The sequence below is a fragment of the Aotus nancymaae genome, unplaced genomic scaffold (genome assembly GCF_030222135.1).
Source record: "Aotus nancymaae isolate 86718 unplaced genomic scaffold, 86718_ANA_hifiasm-v0.15.2.pri h1tg000027l, whole genome shotgun sequence".
In the NCBI taxonomy this organism is placed as follows: Eukaryota; Metazoa; Chordata; class Mammalia; order Primates; family Aotidae; genus Aotus; species Aotus nancymaae.
In genome coordinates this window covers 3,179,058-3,199,223 of record NW_026988440.1, presented here as the reverse complement: position 1 = coordinate 3,199,223, position 20,166 = coordinate 3,179,058, and the positions used below count along the sequence as shown (strand labels likewise).

Genomic DNA, 20,166 nt, shown 5'->3' with positions numbered 1-20,166 from the left:
CTGGAGAGGATGTGGAGAAATATGAACACTCTTACACAGTTGGTGGGAGTGTAAATTAGTTCAATCATTGTGGAAGACAGTGTGGTGACTTCTCAAGGATCTAGAAATAGAAATTCCGTTTGACCCAGCAATCACATTACTGGGTATATACCCAATGAACTATAAATCGTTCTACTATAAAGACACATGCACATGTGTGTTAATTGCAGCCTTGTGTACAATAGGAAAGACCTGGAACCAACCCAAATGCCCATCAATGATAGACCAGACAAAGAAAATGTGGTATATCTACACCATGAAATACTACACACCCATAAAAAAACGATGAGTTTGTGTCCTTTGTGGGGATTTGGATGAATCTGGAAGCCATCATTCTCAGCAAACTGACACAAGAACAGAAAATCAAACACCGCATGTTCTCACTTGTTGGTGGGTGTTGAACAATAAGAACACATGGACTCAGAGAGAGGAGCATCACACACTGGGGGCAGCTGGGGGCAGGGCTGGGAGGATGGGGAGGGATAGCATGGGGAGAAATGCTGGATGTAGTATACACCTAAAGTAAAATAAAAATAAAAAATAGGCCGGGCGCGGTGGCTCAAGCCTGTAATCCCAGCACTTTGGGAGGCCGAGGAGGGTGGATCACGAGGTCAAGAGATCGAGACCATCCTGGTCAACATAGTGAAACCCCGTCTCTACTAATACAAAAAATTAGCTGGGCATGGTGGCGCGTGCCTGTAATCCCAGCTACTCAGGAGGCTGAGGCAGGAGAATTGCCTGAACCCAGGAGGTGGAGGTTGCAGTGAGCCGAGATCGCGCCATTGCACTCCAGCCTGGGTATCAAGAGCGAAACTCCGTCTCAAAAAAAAAAAAATAAATAAAAATAAAAAATAAAAAATAAATTAAAATTGAAAAAAATACAAAAATTAGCCAGGCATGGTGACAGGCACCTGTAATTCTAGCTATTCGGGAGGCTGATGCAGGAAAATCGCTTGAACCCTGAAGGCAGAAGTTGCAGTGAGCCAAGATCGTGCCGCTGCACTCTAGCCTGGGTGACAGAGTGAGGCTCCATCTCAAAAAACAAACAACAAAAAAAAAACTGGACAAAGACATGAACAGACACTTCTCAAAAAAAGATATACATGAAGTCAACAAACATATTTTTAAAGCTCAACATCACTGATCATTAGAGAAATGAAAATGCAAACCACAATGAGATACCATCTCATGCCAGTCAGAATGGCAATTATTAAAAAGTGAAGAAACAACAGATACTTGCGAAATTGCAAAGAAATAGGAATGCTTTTACACTGTTGGTGAAAATGGAAATTGCTTCAACCCTATGGAAGACAGTGTGATGATTCCTCAAAGATCTACAACCAGAAATACCATTTGACCCAGCAATCCCATTACAGGGTATATACTCAAAGGAATAGAAATCATTCTATTATAAAGATAGATGCATGTGTATGTTCATTGCAGTGCTACCCACAATAGCAAAGACATGGAATCAACCAAAATGCCCATCAATGATGGACTGGATAAATAAAATATGGTACATCTACCTACACCGTGGAATATTATGCAGCCATAAAAAGGAATGAGATCAAGTCCTTGCAGGGATATGGATGAAGCTGGAAGCCAGTATCCTCAGCAAACTAACACAGGAACAGAAAACCAAACACTGCATGTTCTCACTTATAATTAGGAGCTGAACAATGAGAACACATGGACACAGGGAGAGAAACAACACACACTGGGGCCTGTTGTGGGAGGGTGGTGGTTGGGGGGGAGCATTAAAAAATATACCTAATGCAGGAGACTGAGGCAGGAGAATTGCCTGAGCCCAGGAGGCGGAGGTTGCGGTGAGCCAAGATCGCGCCATTGTACTCCAGCCTGGGTAACAAGAGCGAAACTCTGTTTCAAATATATACATATACATGTATATATATACACGTATATATATATATATATATATATATACACACACACGTATATATATATATATATATACACACACACGTATATATATACACGTATATATATATATATATATATGTGTGTATATATATATATATATATATATATATATATATATATATACGTGTATATATATACGTGTGTGTATATATATATACCTAATGTATGCCAGGCTTCATACCTAAGTGATGGGTTGATAGGTGCAGCAAACCACGATGGCACATGTTTACCTATGTAACAAACCTGCACATCCTTCATTTGTACCCTGGAACTTAAAATAAAATTAAATTAAATTAAAAGACAAGGTTAAAGCATTAAAGAAAATAATTAGATAAAAGAAACCTTTGATTTACAAAGTCCTGAAACAATAGTTTTAGTTTTGCTTTTAACATACATGCAAATCCTTTAATACTGTTGCCTTTCAGAGGTGCAGCTTAATTCCATCTCTTGAATGTGGCTTGGATTTAATGATGAACTTCTGATATGGCCTGGCTCTGAATTCCCACACAAATCTCATCTTGAATTGTCTTACGAATTGTAATCCCCACTTTTGGGGGAGGGACGTCATGGGAGGTGATTGGATCATGGGGACAGTTCCTCTGTGCTGTTCTAATGATAGTGAATGAATTCTCATGAGATCTGACGGTTTTATAAGGGGCTTCCCCCTTCACTCTGCATTTCCCTCTCCTACCACCACATGAAGGATGTGTTTGCTTCCACTTCTGCCATGATTGTAAGTTTCCTGGGGCAGCCTTCTCAGCCATGCAGAACTGTGAGTCAATTAAACCTCTTTCATTTATAAATTACCTAGTCTCAGGTATTTATAGCAATGTAAGAACAGGCTATAACTGTTCTCCACAATTTCTAACTGATAGAGTAGGGCTGACATAACAGTTTGTGACTCTGGGGGTAGAACGTAAAACTCACTGCAGCTTCCACCTTCTCCCTCTCTGTCTCCGGGATTGGGAGCTCTGGGGGAAGCCAGCTTCTGTATCACAAGCAGCCTTGCAGGAAGGTCCATGTGGCTAAGAATTGAGGCCTTCTGAGACTAGACAACAAGGAACTAGGCCTTTTCCAACAGCCATGTGACTGAGCCATGTTTCATGTGAATCCTCAGCCCCAGTGAAGCCCTCAGATGATGCAGCCCTTGGCTGACAACTAGACTACAACCTTGTGAGAAGAACTGAACCAGAAACACTCAGGGAAACCTCTCCTGGATTCCTGACCATTGGAAACTGTGGGAGATGATGAATATTTGTTGATTTGAAATGCTAACTTTACATAATTTGTTACGCAATAGTAAATGACTAATACATTTTCACAACAGAGGATGTATTATTACACGTTGATTTACATTTGCTGTAAATTTATCATCATCAATGTAAGGTCTTTCAGGCTGACTGGCTGTACCATGGACTACGCCATGGTAACCTCTGTGAACTGTATGTACACTCCAGATGAGTTCCTGAAACTAGAAAGTATGAAATAACCGGAAAATCACAAAAAGGAGAAGAATGAACAACCCCTGTGGTGCATAATTAACTTTGAGACATTCTTCTATTTTTTCTAATTCCAGCCTCAGTTGATAAGGCAACTGGACTTTGTAACCAACCTTGGTCAACCTCGTGACTCCGGACCCTACAACCCTCTCCCAGCCTGCAAAAGTTGCCCTGAACTATAACTTCTGTAACTTTCCATTGCCTACCTCAAACCTGTAAAACCAATTCCTATCCCACCGCCTTCTGCTGACTTTCTTTTCAAACTCAGCCTACCCATACCCGGGTGAATAAACAGCCATGTTGCTCAGAGAAAGCCTGTTTAGGGGGGTCTCTTCATTTAGAGCATGCATTTAACAGTCATTATTATCATTTTTGAGACAGGGTCTCACTCTGTCACCCAGGCTGGAGTGCAGACACATGATCATCATGCACTTCAGGGTCGACCTCCTCGGTTCAAGGCATCCTTTGACTTCAGCCTCCTGTGTAGCTGGGATGAAAAGCATGAACCACAATGGCTGGCTAACTTTCTAATTTGTTTTCAGAGATGAGGATTTCACCATGCTGCCCAGGCTGAACTTGAATTTCTGGAGTCAACAAATCTGCCATCTTCTGCCTTCCACAGTGCTAGGATTTCAGACATGAGCCACTACAACTGGCCTAAATTAACTATAAGATATGAAATATATAACTTAGTTGTAGAAGATAAGGAGAATTTCCATAGCTGAAGAGGATGTATTTTGTTACTGATCACAATGATCACTTTACGTGAACGTCAGTTTCCAGCTGTGTCCAATTAAACACAAAAGATCCAACCTTTCTAGGCTGATTCTATGATGGGCCCCAACAATCACCTTCTGGTCACTCACCTTCCCCCAGTTATTTTCCCAACTCTAATGTAGGTGCTGCTGTGAAGGGATTCAGCAGATATAATTAAGGGCATCAATTAGTTGACTTTAGGCTGGGTTTATTCTGCGTGGACTGTCCTAATCAGGTGAGCCTGGGAAAGGACTGGGTCCTTCCTGAGCATAGAGATTCACAGTGTGAGAGGGATTCAGCATGAGGGGTTTCCTCCACTGTGGGCTTTGAAAATGAAAGGGCTGTGTGGGAAAGAATGCTGGTGGGTACCAGGAATTGAGCACAGCCCTCCCTGTTCTCTACCTTGACAGCCAGCAACAAACAGGGACCTCAGTCTTACTTCTGCCACCTGTGTATAAGCCTGAAGGAGGATTCAAAATGAAAACACAGCTTTGGGAAGTCCAGAACAGAGATTCCATCCACATCTTGCCCAGACTTCTGACTCAGGAACTATAAACACCTCAAGGGGTGTTGTTTGGCCAGGAGTGGTAGTGCACGCCTGTAATCTGAACATTTGAGAAGCTGACACAGGAGGATCACTGGCAGCCAGGAGTTTGAGACCAGTCAGGATAGTATAGTGAGAAACTCTTCTCTACAATATTCTTCTTCTTCTTTTTTTAAATTGGCTGGGTGTGGTGGCACTTGCCTGCAGTCCTAGCTATTCTGAAGACTGAGGCAGGAGGATCCCTTGAGCCCAGGAGTTTGAAGCTGCAGTGAGCCACGATCATGTGACTGCACTTCACCCTGTATGACAGAGGGAAACTCTGTCTCTAAAAATAAATAAATGAATACAATAAATGGGTGTTGTTTAAAAGCCAATGTTTGCGATAATTTGTTATGCAGTCTTATAAAATTCATACACAGGCTCAACAGACTCATGAAATGACTTGATGAATTGATATGCACACTAGTTACATAAAATAAAATCTTAACTTTTTCAGTGTTTTACATTTTATAATTTTCTGTAGTGCAATTTGATACATTCATATTTCATTCATTTGGTCAAAAAAAATTAATTTAGTCCCTACAATGAAGCAGGTATGCCCTCATAGGCTCACGTGCCTGACATTCTAGAAGCTTCATAAGACCAAGGTGGAGCCACTGGAGTGTTTTAAGTGGAGAAATGATACACTCTGACTCACAGTAGCAGGATCACTGTGGAGAGAACAGTCACATAACAGGTAACGGGACAGTGCTAGAGCCACTATTCAGGAGTGACAGGGTGGTGGGGACTAAGGGGAGAGGAAGGCCTGAGGGATGAGAGGGATGAGAGGGAAGGGCTGGAGAGGGAGGAGGTGAGAAAAAGGAGCAGAGGAAAGAATTCGAAAGCAGCAGAATTCTTAGGTTTAAACACATTATTTTACAGATTTTTAACACTTCCAACTACACAGCATAGCAGGGTGTTCTTTGTAGTTGGCCTTTGATACCTTATGTAGGTCTGCCTAAAAACTAATTGCTTGTTATGTTAATCAGATTTTAATAATATTAAGTGTTCCTATTAAGTATGCACAGCACTTAGATGGGCTACTTCCTAAAAACAGGCAGTGCATGAGCACTGGTGAGGGGCATTGTGACTGCATTGAACACTTGCGACTGTGCGGTCAATGAAGTCTGTACTGGCTCCTGGTTGCAACATACAGTAACACAGCGTGCTACTTTGTACTGAGGAAATGTCCTGGACTCGCACAGAAACTCAGGGCTGTGGAGTGAAGGTAATTTTAAACTACAGCAAGAGTCACAAATACATAGTCTGGGAAAGCAAAGCTGAGAAGCTCTGTGAGTTGTCAGTTGTAATTTATTTAGACACATTTTATCAAGGGGCCAAAGTAACAATTTTTACACATAAGATTCCTGATCATTCAAAGGTTACCAAAATTCTACTATTCACTGCAGCTAATAAAAAGGAAACTGGTCTCCATTCTATCTCACGCTCCCAGGCACAAGTTTTCCAGATTTAAAGAAGAAAAAAAAAACTGTCTCTACACCTCCATTCCCAGTCTAAGCTCACTCTCTGGCGCCAAGCCTCCTGGAGTGAGTTTTCTCCCAAAAGAATCCAGAGGAGTCCAGCTATAGAGTGGGAGGCAGAAAGTTCAGTCCAGGGACGGGGATTCCGGGAAAGGTTTCTCCCTGGTTTCTCAGCCTCTGGGCTAAGGCTTCGGGCGACTCTGAGACACACCCTGCACAGGAGGAGGAGGTTCAGGGTGAGTCCCGGCGCCCCAGGCGTGGCTCTCAATGGTTCAGATCTGGGGTGGGGAGGCTCAGCATTTGGGGATTCCCCATCTCCACAGAGTTTCTCTTTTCCCCAACTTGTGTAGGATCCTTCTTCCAGGATACTCATGACGCGGACCCAGTTCCCACTCCCATTGGGTGTCGGGTTTCTAGAAAAGCCAATCCGTGTCGCCACGGTCCCGATTCTAAAGTCCCCACGCACCCATAGGGACTCAGATTCTCCCCAGACGCCGCGGCTGGGGTCATGGCGCCCCGAACCCTCCTCCTGCTGCTCTCGGGGGCCCTGGCCCTGACCGAGACCTGGGCGGGTGAGTGCGGGGTCGGGAGGGAAACGGGCTCTGTGGGGAGGAGCGAGGGGCCCGCCTGACGGGGGCGCAGGATCCAGGGATCCAGGCTGGGGAGGAGGGTCGGGCGGATCTTAGCCCCTCCTCGCCCCCAGGCTCCCACTCTTTGAGGTATTTCAGCACCGCCGTGTCCTGGCCTGGCCGTGGGGAGCCCCGATACAGGTACATCGGAGTGGGCTACGTGGATGACACGCAGTTCGTGCGGTTCGACAGCGACGCCCCGAGTCCGAGGATGGAGCCGCGGGCGCCCTGGGTGGAGCAGGAGGGGCCGGAGTATTGGGAGGATCAAACACGGGTCGCCAAGGCCAACGCACAGACTGACCGCGTGGCCCTGCGGAAACTGCTCCGCTACTACAACCAGAGCGAGGCCGGTGAGCGACTCCGGCTGGGGGAACAGGTCACGACCCCTCCCCATCCCCTACTGAGGGCCTGGGTCTCCCCGAGTCTCCCGTCCGAGATCCACCCTGAGACTAGGGGACCTGCCCAGATTCTCCACCCCGGAGAGCCCCAGGCGCCTTTACCTGGTTTCATTTCAGTTTAGGCCAAAATCCCCGCGGGTTGGTCGGGGCGTGGGCAGGACTTGGTGGGCGGAACTGACCGCGGGGGCGGGGCCAGGGTCTCACACGCTCCAGGGAACGAATGGCTGCGATGTGGGACCGGATGGACGCTTCCTCCGCGGATATCACCAGCACGCCTACGACGGCAAGGATTACATCTCCCTGAACGAGGACCTGCGCTCCTGGACAGCGGCGGACGTGGCGGCTCAGATCACCCAGCGCATGTGTGAGGCAGAGAACTATGCAGAGGAGTTCAGCACCTACCTGAAGGGCGGGTGCGTGGAGCGGCTCCACAGATACCTGGAGAACGGGAAGGAGACGCTGCAGCGCCCGGGTACCGAGGCCACGGGGCTCCTTCACCCTCTACTGTAGATCTCCCGGGCTGGCTTCGCACAAATAGGGGAGGAAAAAGGGACCAATGCTATAATATCGCCCTCCCGCTGGTCCTGTGTGGCAAGAATCTTCCTAGCTTTCCATCTCCTGTATATCTCCTGGGTTGGCTTCCCTCCAGGAGGGGAGGAAAATGGGACCAATGCTATAATATCGCCCTCCCTCTGGTCCTGAGTGGGAAGAATCCTCCGGGTTCCCGGATTCTGTATCAGAGAGTGACTCTGAGTATCCGCTCTGCTCGCTGGGACAGTTAAAGGATGAAGTATTTGAGGGAATGGAAGGGAAGACAGTCCCTGGAATACTGATCAGCGGTCCCCTTTGACCCCTGCCACATCCTTGGGCCCCGTGACTTTTGCTCTCAGGCCTTCTTCTCTGCCTCACACACAATGTGTGTGGTGCTCTGATTCCAGCTCTTCTAAGTCCCTCAGCCTCTACTTAGGTCAGGGCCAGAAGTCCCTATTCCCCCTCAGGGACTCGAACTTTGCAAGGAATAAGAGATTATCCCAGGTATCCTGTCCATTCTTAGGATGGTCACATGAGCACTGCTGGGTGTGCCATGAGGAGTGCAAAGTGTCTGAATTTTCTGCCTCTTCTCAGATCCTCCAAAGGCACACGTTGCCCACCACCCCATCGCTGACAATGAGGCCACCCTGAGGTGCTGGGCCCTGGGCTTCTACCCTGCGGCGATCACACTGACCTGGCACCGGGATGGGGAGGAACAGACCCAGGACATGGAGCTTGTGGAGACCAGGCCCGCAGGGGATGGAACCTTCCAGAAGTGGGCGGCTGTGGTGGTGCTTTCTGGGGAGGAGCAGCGGTACACGTGCCATGTGCAGCACGAGGGGCTGCCAGAGCCTCTCACCCTGAGATGGGGTAAGGAGTGAGATGGGGTAAAGGGGAGGATGAGAGGTCATGTTTTTCTCAGGAAAAATCAGGAGCCCTCTGGAGCCCTTCAGCAGGGTCAGGGCTGAGGCCTGAGGATCAGGGCCCCTCACTTTCCCCTCCTTTCTCAGAGTCGTCTTCCCAGCCCACCATCCCTCTTGTGGGCATTGTTGCTGGCCTGGTTGTCCTTGGAGCTGTGGTCACTGGAGCTGTGGTCGCTGCTGTGATGTGGAGGAAGAAGATCCTCAGGTAGGGAAGGAGTGAGGAGTGGGCTCTGAGTTTTCTTGTCCTAGTGGGGGGTTTGAGCCCCAGGTAGAAGTGTGCCTTGTCTCCTTACTGGGAAGCACCATCCACACACATGGGCCTACCCAGCCTGCTACCCTGTGTGACAACACTTACTCGTTTGTAAAATGAAAATGAACGACAGATTCTTCACTCTGAAGACTGGTGGTGGGGACCTGATTGCCAACAGTCACAAATCACAGGGGAAGGTCCCTCCTGAGAACAGACCTTAGGAGGACAGTTGGTCCAGGACACATACCTGCTTTCTTCTTATTTTCTGATCGTGCCCTGGATCTGCAGTTATACATTTCTGGAAACTTCCCTGGGATCTAAGACTAGGGGGTTGCTCTAGGGCCTTATGGCCCTGCCTCCTTTCTGGCCTCTCACAGGACATTTTCTTCCCACAGATAGAAACAGAGAGAGCTGCTCTCAGACTGCAAGTAAGTATGAAGGGGGCTGAACCCTGAGATCATTGGGATATTCTGGTTGGGAGCCCAAGGGGAAGCTGTCCCAGCCCACAGTTCCTCCTCTAGCCGCGTCTCCTGTGGGCTCTGACCAGGTCCTGTTTGTGTTCTACCCCAGTCATTGACACTGCCCAGGGCTTTGTTGTGTCTCTCATAACTTATAAAGGTGACACTTGGGGGCAGGGGCCCTGATGTAAGTGGGGTACTGTGGGGGAACAGAGGGAATGCGAGTGTGCTATGGGGTTTCTTTGACTTGGATGTCCTGAGTATGCGATGGGCAGTTCAGAGTGTCACCTCTCACAGTGACTAATATGAATTTGTTCATGAATATTTTCTCTATAGTGTGAGATAGCCGCCTTGTGTGGGACTGAGAAGCAAGATTTGTTCACGCCTCCCTTTTGTGACTTCAAGTACCCTGAATTCTCTTTCTGCAAACGTGTCCAAATGTGTCTTCATCCCTGTTAGTATAATGTGAGAAGGTGGGGGACCAGTCCACCCCCGTGTCCTCCATGACCCCCTGCCCCGCACGGCCCCATGTTGTTTCTACCCAATGATCTTTCCTGTTCCAGAGACATGGGGCTTGGATGTCTTTATCTCTGTTCAAACTTCATGGCGTATTGAGCTGCAACTTCCTGCTTCCTTATTAAAATTAGAATCTGAGTATAAATTTACTTATTCAAATTCTTGCCTTGGGAGGTTGATGAGTTAATTAAAGGAGGAAATTACTAAAGTTTAACAGACAAAATAAATGGAAGACCTGAGAACCGTCCAGAGTCTGTGTGTTTCTTCTACTGATCTGTTGCAGGGGATGAGAATAGATGGGCTGTGGCTGGTGGGAGCTCAGACCACTGTGGGCTTTATGTGGTCACTGCTCGCCTGTGTCATCTTTGCTGCTCCTATGGCCTTGGTCCTTCAGTAGAACATTGTCCCACCAGGGCCTGTGATCACAGGGACTCAGATGTCATTTAGGGCAGTGCCTGCACACAGAAGTCCTTGTGGTATCAAGAGACTGAGTTTTCAGACCCATCCAGTGCTTGCCCTCCTTCTAGGGCTCTTTCTGGATTGTATTTTCCATCTTTTCACCAGCCTTCTTACAGGAACCAGATTCTGATATTTGCAGAGAGGAGGGGGCCCATAGTTTCTCATCATAGGTAACTTTCTGTTGGAACTCCTTCTGCTCTCTCTCCTACTCTTCTTCCTGCCCTGAGTTGTAGTGATCCTAGTGTGGGCTCCAATCCAAACCCATGGATTTGTAAAACAGTGTCCAAATTAGATTTATATGCAGTTGGAAAATTAGACTTATAATCCTAGGATTATCTTTCCTGAAGAGAGACATATAATTGTGTGCTGCCATGTGCAGGAGGGTTGGTGTGGGAGGAGGGATGAGGGGAGGGGGGCACACAAGCAGCGCTGGTGACAAAAGCGCTCGTGGCACTGATGTCGGCCTGAGAGGATGTTGTGTTGTAGCTGCCACAAAACAGCATTTGGCCTGAGGCTGCATTACTAAAGATATTGCCTTTCAGATAGGGAGGTTCTCTATGGTGATCATTCATTGAACTGACATTTGTTGTCTGCTAAGTAAATGACTGTTTTTGCATTTGGAAAATATCTTTAAAAAAAAAAAAGAGAAATTTCTGGCCTTGTGGTGCATATGTTCTAGGGAGAAGAGGCAGATGTAAGACACACTATGAGCAGAGTAAGGAAGGACAAGCTCGTGTTAGAAGGTGGCAAGTGCTGTGGGGGTGATCCAGAGTGTGGGCTGTGGGGACAGGGAGGTGGCTGTTGTACTATGTGGTCAGTGTGGGCCTTCTTTCAAATGTGACCTTCAAAGAAAGATTTTTTTTCACAGTTGGCAGAGCTAATTTTGGCTTTATTTTGGAAACACACATACACACACACACACACGGACACACAGACACACACAGAGACACACACACACAGACACACACAGTTATTTTGAAGCTGAAGGCATGTGCAAGTGGGGGTACCCCAGGCAGTGAACTCCCCCACAGGTGGGCTGAGGACGAGGGCTGAGCCTCAGGTGGGTCTCCTGTTCCCGATGCCCCCTGCACAGTGGCCTCCCCCACAGGCTCTGGGGCAGTCACAGGAAGGGGTAGATTGAGAGAAGCTGCTGTGGCAGTTCACTTGGGCAGCACATTTGAGGACTTGGACAGCAGCTTCCCACCGTGAGTCTTAATGGTCTTAATTTTCCTCATAACCATGGCCCTGGAGGTGCTGGTGCAGCTGAAGGAGCTGGAGCCCCCACCAGAGCCAAAGCTGGAGCCCAGGCTGTAGCTGAGGCCAGGGCTTGTGAGGCCCCTGTTGGCCAAGCTCAGCTCACCTGAGTAGCCACTGGTGGTGCTCCTGTGGATACTCATGTTCCATATCCCAGATTCCAGCCAGCTCTCCTTGCCCTGCAGCAGCTTCCTGTAGGTGACGATCTCGATGTCCAGGGCCTGCTTGATGTTCCTCAGCTCCTGATACTGGCATAGCTGCCTCGCCATGTCCTGCTTTGCTCACTGTTGGGCGGCCTCCAGCATGAACAGCTTGGCCTCATTAATTGCCAGCTCCTCATGCTTCTTGTCATCCATGATGATGGCCTGCAGGGGGGCCCACTGGTTTTTGAGGCCCTCAATCTCAGCCTGAAGCCATCTGAGGTTCCTGATGGCCCTCAATCTCAGTCTGAAGTCATATCTGAGATCTCTGTCTTCATGTGACAAAGGTCATCCCATGTTTCCTAGCCAGAGCCTGCTGCTCCTCCTACTTGATCTGATGCAGGCTCTCAGCCTCAGCCTGGCTGCGGTTGGCAATCTCCTCTTATTGGACCTTAACCTCAGTGATGATGCTATTCATGTCCTGGGAGCGGATATTGTCCATGGACAGTGTAAGGCCAGTCACCTCGCCGGGAGCTTGGACACCCCCCACTTTTTTCTCCTAAAGCTTGGACACATTCACCCCCTTGCACAGCCTAGCCTTCCCTTAAAAACCTCACCAGTATGCAAACGAGGTCTTGTAACTCTAGCCAATAGCAGTCAAATCTTATATGCAAATGAAGTCTTATAACTCTAGCCAATAGCAGTCAAGTCCTGTATGCAAACAAAGTCTTGTAACCCTACCCAATAGCAGTTCTGCCTTTCCCACACCCTGGACTCCCACAACCAATCGAACACCTTCACTCCCTATAAAACCTCACGTCTGAGAGGAGTCTGTGTGACTTCTCTGGCCACCCCATCAGACCGCAGAACCTCGCCCAGGAGCCGAATAAATTCTTCACATTGGATCTTGTTGTGCTGACCTCAGTTTGTTTCTTTTAAACTCGGCAAGAACCTAACAAGCCTTACAGACAGCATCACAGATGTGTCAGATCGGGGTCTGCAGCTCCCGGATCTCCTGTTCACACAGCTGCCAGAGGAAGTTGGTCTCATCAGTCAGCCCTTCCAGGTGACACTCCAGCTCTACCTGGTTCATGTCAGCTTCATCCTTATCCTTCTTTATGAGGAGAAAATTCATTCTCCATCTTCGTATGATTATTGATCTCATCCTCGTATTTGTTATTGAAGTCTTCCACCAGCCCCTGTGTGCTGCCGAAGGTTGATGTGGCTCTCAATCATGTGGTCCATGTTCCTCTGAAACGTCTTCTGCTGTTTTAGGAAGCTCCACTTGGTCTCCATCATCTTATTCTACCACTCAAGGAACTGTACCCTGTTGATGAAGGAAGCAAATTTGTTGTTGAGATTCTTGATCTGCTCCTTCTCCTGTGTGCACATGGCCTGGGTGTTGGGGTTCACCTCTAGCTTAAGGGGGCTCAGCAGGGTCTTGTTAAACATGATGGGTATGATGCCCCCATTCCACAAGCCCTGCCACAGCCTCCACCCAGACCCTTGCCATGCCCAAGTCACCCCCAAAGCTGCTGCCACTGCTACCCACTTAGGAGAAGCTTGAGGAGCTGATGTGGGTGTCAGGCCACTCATGTAGGAGCAGCTGGTGAAGGCCTGGGGGCCAGAGTGGAATACCTTGTAGTACTTCTGGGTCACCCTGATGGACATGGTGGGGCAAGAGTGCTGAGCCAGGCAGACATGAAAGAAGGAGCAGAGAAGCTGTGTCTAGGTCTTGAAGAAAGATTTGAAGGACATGAGGGATATCTATGAGGATGTCTATCAAAGTTCTTTCCAGGCAGGGAGGCTCCCGTGCAAATGCACTAGGGCAGGAAAGTGTCTGTGTTCTGGGAAGTGGGAAGAGGCCAGAAGGGCTGGACAGAGTAACTGAGATGAGTTCTGAGGTGTGGCCACAGCAGACAGTCCTGGAGGGTGTGGGCAGGCTTTTCTCTTTTGCTCTGAGTGAGATGGGGAGTTACAGGACAGGTTTGAAAAGTAGGACATGGCAGGACTTATTCTTTAAAAGCTTCTCACTGCCTGCTCTACTGAAAGCAGAATTGAGAGGTGGTGACAAGTGAGGCAGTAGAGAAAAGAGTGGGAAAGCTATGTAGCATTTCAGGATAGATATATCAGTTACCTAGATCTGGGTGTCAGCAGTGGAAATAATGAGAAGTGATGGGATTGTGGCTGCATCATAGCATTTGCTAATAAATTGTATCTGTGATCTGAGAAAGAAGAATCAAGGACAGCCATAGTTTTAGACTGTGAGTGTAGAAGGGAGGAGCTGCTGTCAGTGGAGATGGGGAGACTCTGGCAGGAGCATACAGAGGAGAGGGCATCGCAGGAATTCAGTGGAGGAGACATCTATGAGGAGTGCAGGTGAGGGGCCCGGATACCTCTGCAGCTACAGCTTCACCATCCAGTTACTCTCTGGCTTCCACCCCACTGCCCCCCAGTGTCTCAGCTGTCTCAGAGCCAGAGCACCAATTCTCTCCTGGGCTATTTAAACAGGTGTGTGAAAGGGAAGTTACGGTTTCCAATTGGTTACAATAAGTTACAGATTAATATTGTTCTTTCTTGGATAATTAAGGGAATGATAAGACAGTAGGTAATTAGAACACTTAAGAAGGGTAAAATAGGGCCAGGCGCGGTGGCTCAAGCCTGTAATCCCAGCACTTTGGGAGGCCGAGGCGGGTGGATCATGAGGTCAAGAGATCAAGACCATCCTGGTCAACATGGTGAAACCCTGTCTCTACTAAAAATACAAAAAATTAGCTGGGCATGGTGGCGCGTGCCTGTAATCCCAGCTACTCAGGAAGCTGAGGCATGAGAATTGCCTGAAACCAGGAGGCGGAGGTTGTGGTGAGCCGAGATCGTGCCATTGCACTCCAGACTGGGTAACAAGAGCAAAACTCCGTCTCAAAAAAAAAAGAAGGGTAAAATAGTGAAAAGATTTTGATTAGTTAAAAAAAGCCAAGAAAAGAAAACTAATGGAGCAAAAAAGAGGTAATGTTAGAAAACAGCAAATGACAAGGTGGACATAAACCCAACCCAGGCGACAACTACATTAAACATAATGGACTCAAACACCCCAATTACAAGGCAATAATACAGAGGGGCAAAAATAAATAAATAAATAAATAAATAAATAAATAAACAACCATAGACTGTTTAAAAAAAGACATACTATTGGTAGAAGATACAGAAAAGTTGAAAATAAAAGGATAGAAGAGAAATACCAGACAAACATTCATGAAAAACCGCATGGAGACACCACTTAGAAAAATTACAGGACAGTATCCTGAGACATAGAGTACATGTAGACACCTTACAACATCTGTTTTCTTTTTTTCAGAGACAGGGTCTTGCTTTGTTGCCCAGGCTGAAATGCAATGGTGATCATAGCTGAGCTGACTGTAACTTCAAACTCCTGGGCTCAAGCATTTCTCCTGCCTCAGCCTCCCAAATGGCTAGGACTATAGGCACATGTCACCACTCCTGGCTATAAGGTCCTTAATATAGTTTCCTGTTTGCTGTGGTTTGATCCATGAAACAATATCACACCATGAATCTGACTTGTATAGGTACACAACAAATATTAGATGAATAAAGAAATAAAACCACCCAGTGATTCAAGCCACATCCACAATTATATTTTACAAATGAAAAGCAATATCCTAGAAAAGTAACATAAAATAAATTGAATTACGTCATCCAGAGCAGAATCAGGAACACACACTCCATTCCCTGTACTCGAGGAATCAGAGCTCCACTGGGGTAGTAGCAGTTATCATGAAAGTTAGATATACTAATTACTAGAATTAGAATGGATGCATTTCAAAATATACTAAAGAAAGGGTGTGGAAGGATTGACTGAATGCAAAGATAAAGGAAGAAAATTGATTTGTTTAAAAGATAGATACAGTCTTGAAAGAAAATATATTTTTTAAAAGAGAGAGGCCTTATTTGGACCAAAGCAGAGATGAGCTCAAGTGTCAGGTGGGAAAATGCCTAAGTGCAGCTCCCAGATCAAAAGGAGACCCCAAAAAGCTTGGGGCATTTTCGGTTGTCACGAGGGGATTGGCAGGAGGGGGTCAGTTGGATGCTTTGGGCAAACCTCCCACAATGCCCAGGACAGCGCCCTCCACAAGGAATTCTCTGGCCCAAACTGTTAATAGGGCTGCTGTAGAGAAACCCTCCCTGGAGGTAAGTGCAGGAATATCCTCACCATTTCACCATTTCACAGTTGAAGAAACTGAGGCACCAGGAGGGAAAGCGCCAGTGAGATCAGGGCTGCAGGTTGAATCCAGGTCACCCGGCTACAGGGTCCAGGCTCCCCCGTTAAGTCAGGGACCCTCGAGCTGACCAGAAACAATCCCAACTGCGAGGTGCCTACATGGCCTGTTGGCGCCACCTGGTGTTGCCACTGGGCCTGAGGCTTCCTGAGGCTGGCTGGGAGGGGGCGGATTGGACGGGGAAAGAAAAATCAGGTTTGGGTGGGAAATCTTTGTATGCTCTTAGGGATAATCCTTCCTCAGGCTCTACAGATTTCAAGCCATGATTTCGCTTAGGAAAAAAAAAAAAAAGGAAAGAAGAAACGACAATGTCCATGTTGATTCTCCCATCTCGCTTTTCCCAGCCCTCACCAGTCTCCTGTGACTCCATCAGCAACTCTTTCTAAGAAACAAAACATTTACTCTCTCAATGTACTGCTTAGGGTTCTTCTCCTCTCAGCCCTGAGCAAGCAGCTCCTAACTGGAAAGCCCATCAGGAAGCCCCGGGGTTCACAGGCCCAGCATAGAATCATGTGGCTGCCAGGGTTCTGCACCTGATCTCACACTAGGGAGCCCCATGCTGGAAGAGGCCCGGCCTTCTCTGACCCCCTGAACCCGCCGAGGCTCATGATCCTTGGGCCATGAGGCCACTTCGATCCTGCCTGTCCATTCACCCCGGAAAACTCAGCTCCACCCCAGGGCTGCTGTGTAGTGAGGCTGCAAGGCCTTCCTATCCCGTTCCTAGCAGGGATTCCACCTAGGCCACTACCCTGGAAGCTGACAGTGGCTCTTCTTTTCCGTGTGGACTAGGGGATTTCTTGAGACCCTTTAGCCTGAGGTTGCCTCTGCCCACCCTCTGCACCCTGAGACCACCACAGCCACAGATATCATCTCCCACCACACCTTCCTAGAGAAGGGGCTCCAAATTTGAGTTCCTTTTTAATTAAATTTTACCGCAAGGTCAGCAATGTAGGAAAATCTGTAAAGAATATCCAAATAAAATGAAAAACAGTTTTATTCACTTCCAAAGTCAAAACAGGCATTATGAGATATGAGACATAAATTACCAAAATTGTGAATAAGACAGAGAATATTACTAATGATCCTTTAGAATTTAAAAAGCATTAGTAAATACTTTGAACAACTTTATACCAACAAGTTAGACCACTTAGGTAAAATGGATAAATTCATAAAAGATACAAACTGCCAAAAGCCACTCCAGAATAAACAGAAAATCTGAATAGAATGTTACACTAAATCAATAATTTCAAAACCTTCTCACAAAGAAATGTCCAAGCCCAGATAGTTTCACTGTTGAATTCTATCAAATATTTAAATATTTGATAGAATATTTGATAAACAAGGCAATCATTCAAAAGCACTCTCAGACAATAGGAGAGGAAGGAAGGCCTCCAGCTCATTTGTGGAACTGGCTTTACCCTAATATCAAAGTCACACAAAGACTCACAAGAAAAGAATACCACACAGACCAGTATCACTAATGAACATAAATGCAAACATCCTTAACACACATTGGCAAACTGAATACAACACCATATAAAAAGGATTACACTCCATGACCAATGGGATTCATCCCAGGAAGGCAAGATTGGCTTAACATTTGGAAATCAATTAATGTAATGCATCATATTAATAGAATAAAGGACCAGAGCCACATAATTATTTCAATAGATGCAGAAGAAACACTTGACAAAAATCTTAACACCGCTCATGTTCACAATTTTCAATAAAATAGGAATGGAGGGGATCTTCCTCACTCTGATAAAGGGCATCTGTGAAAAACCCACAGCTGGAATCATGTATAATGATGAAAGACTGAAAGCTTTCCTCTAAGGTGGGGATCAAAGCAAAGATGTCCACTCTCATCACGTCTATTTAATATTGTACTAGAGATCCTAGCTGATACAATAAGGAAAAAATGAAAACTAAATATTTGAGTCATTCAGATCAAAAAGGAAAACAAAACTCCATTCACAGATGACATGATCCTGTCTGTAGAATTCACATGCAGATAAAAGCCTGCTAGCACTAGAAGAGTGAAGAAGAGCCCATAGGATATAAAACCAATACACAAAAATCAATTCTATTTCTTTAGACCTGCAATGAAAATCTAAAATTTCTTTTCACAATAGTTACAAAAGTCATGAACTAGGAATAAATTTAGGAAGAGGGCAGTGTTTGTACACTGAAAAATACAAAACATTACTGAGATAAATGAATGGTCTAAATAAATGGAGGGATGTGGGTTGGAAAGCTCAATACTATTGTTAAGATGGCAATTCTCCCCAAATTGATCTGTGGGTTCAACACAATCTCTATCAAAATAACAGCAGACATTTTCTAGAGTTTGACAAAATAATTCTAAAATGCTTATGAAAGTGCAAAAGATGCAGAAGAACCAACACAAATTTGAAAAAAATTGAAACATAATATAAACCTATAATAATCCAGATAGCGTACACCTGAGGGACATAAAGGTCAATGGACAGAAGTGAGAATCTAGAAAGACATTCTCACATTTTTTTCAATTGACTTCAACAAAGTTGCCTAGGTAATGCAATGGGAAAAGAATAGTCTTTTCAACGAATGGTTTAGACACAACCAGACAACTAAATGTAAAAGAGACGTCGGTGTTCAGTGGTTTGTGCCTACCATCCCAGTGCTTTAGGAGGCTGAGGCAGGAAAATCACTTGAGCCCAAGAGTTGAAGCTGTAGTCAGCTCTGATCAGGTGGGCAAAAGAATACAAGAAACAAAAAGAGATAGACTTAGACATTTCCCACCACATAGAATATCAGCTCAAATTAAAGAGCTAAACTATATGAGTTGAAACTATAAAATTTCTATAAGAAAATATAGGATAAATTTTTTCTTGCTTTGGATGGTTAGGCAAAAGATTATTAAATAGCATATCACAAGCATGATATACAAATGAACAAAGAAAAGATAAATTGGGCTTAGTTAACATTTGAAACTCGAGTGCTCCAAAAGACATCATTAAAAAAATGAGAAGATAAACCACAGACTGGGAGAAAATATTTCACAATTTATCACAAATCACATTTGTGATGAAGAACTTGTATGCAGAATATGTGGCAAGTTCTTAAACTCGATATGAAAAGAGGAGCATCTCAACTAAAAATGAGCAAAACACACAAATATGCTCAACCGACTTTTACAACAGCACAAAGCCACTGAATGGAGGAAGGAGAGCTTTCCCAACAAATGGGGCTGGAGCAACAGGACAACCGCAGTGCAAAAATTAAAAACAACCCAGCCTAAATCTCACACCTTATACAAAGAATAACTCAAAATGGATCACAGGCTTCAATGTAAAACATATGTTTAAAATGACAAACATTGAGCCAGGCATGGTGTCACAAGCCTGTAGTCTCAGTTACTTCTGAGGCTGAGATTGGGGGTGAATCCCTTAAGCCCAGGAGTTCAAGGCCAGCCTGGGTGAGATGTTTTACCAAAATAAATAATAAATTAATTAAAAATTTAAAATTACAAGCCTTTTAAGAAAAAATCATCAGAATTAGAACTGGGCAAAGAGTTCTTACATGTAATACCAAAAAGTATGATTCATAAAAGAAAAAGGTAATAGATAGGATCTTATCAAAATTAAAAACTGTTGCTCTGTGAGAGACCTATGAAGAACATAAAAAGACAAGCTGCAGAATGAGAGAAGATGTTCTGTAAAGACTTGTATTCAGAATATATGAAGAACTTTAAAAACTCAACAGAAAAAATGAAATCCAAATGCAAAAGAGGCAATGAGCAAGACATGAACAGATGTTTCACTGATGAGGATAAACACAAGGCTAAGAAGCCGATGACAACATGCTCATCATCATTAGTTATTAAGGAAATACAGATTAAAATCACAATGAGATATTACTATACACCTGTAAGAATGACTGAAATACAAAATAAAGGTAACATAAGATGCTGGCAAGGTTGCAAAGAAACTGGATTACTCATATATTTCTGGTGAGAATGTAAAATGGTACAGA

The 20,166-nt window shown here is 45.6% G+C and overlaps 1 protein-coding gene across 1 annotated transcript; it reads left to right on the top strand.

Annotated features, from left to right (window-relative positions):
• Positions 1-6,771: 6,771 nt before the first annotated feature.
• LOC105705756 (mamu class I histocompatibility antigen, alpha chain F-like) lies at positions 6,772-9,881 on the top strand. The gene is made up of 7 exons (XM_021671485.2): positions 6,772-6,871; positions 7,003-7,278; positions 7,523-7,798; positions 8,452-8,727; positions 8,868-8,985; positions 9,426-9,458; positions 9,825-9,881. The coding sequence occupies exons 1-6, from the start codon at positions 6,808-6,810 to the stop codon at positions 9,427-9,429; spliced, it is 1,014 nt and encodes a 337-aa protein (XP_021527160.2). The 5' UTR covers positions 6,772-6,807; the 3' UTR covers positions 9,430-9,458; positions 9,825-9,881.
• Positions 9,882-20,166: the final 10,285 nt, after the last annotated feature.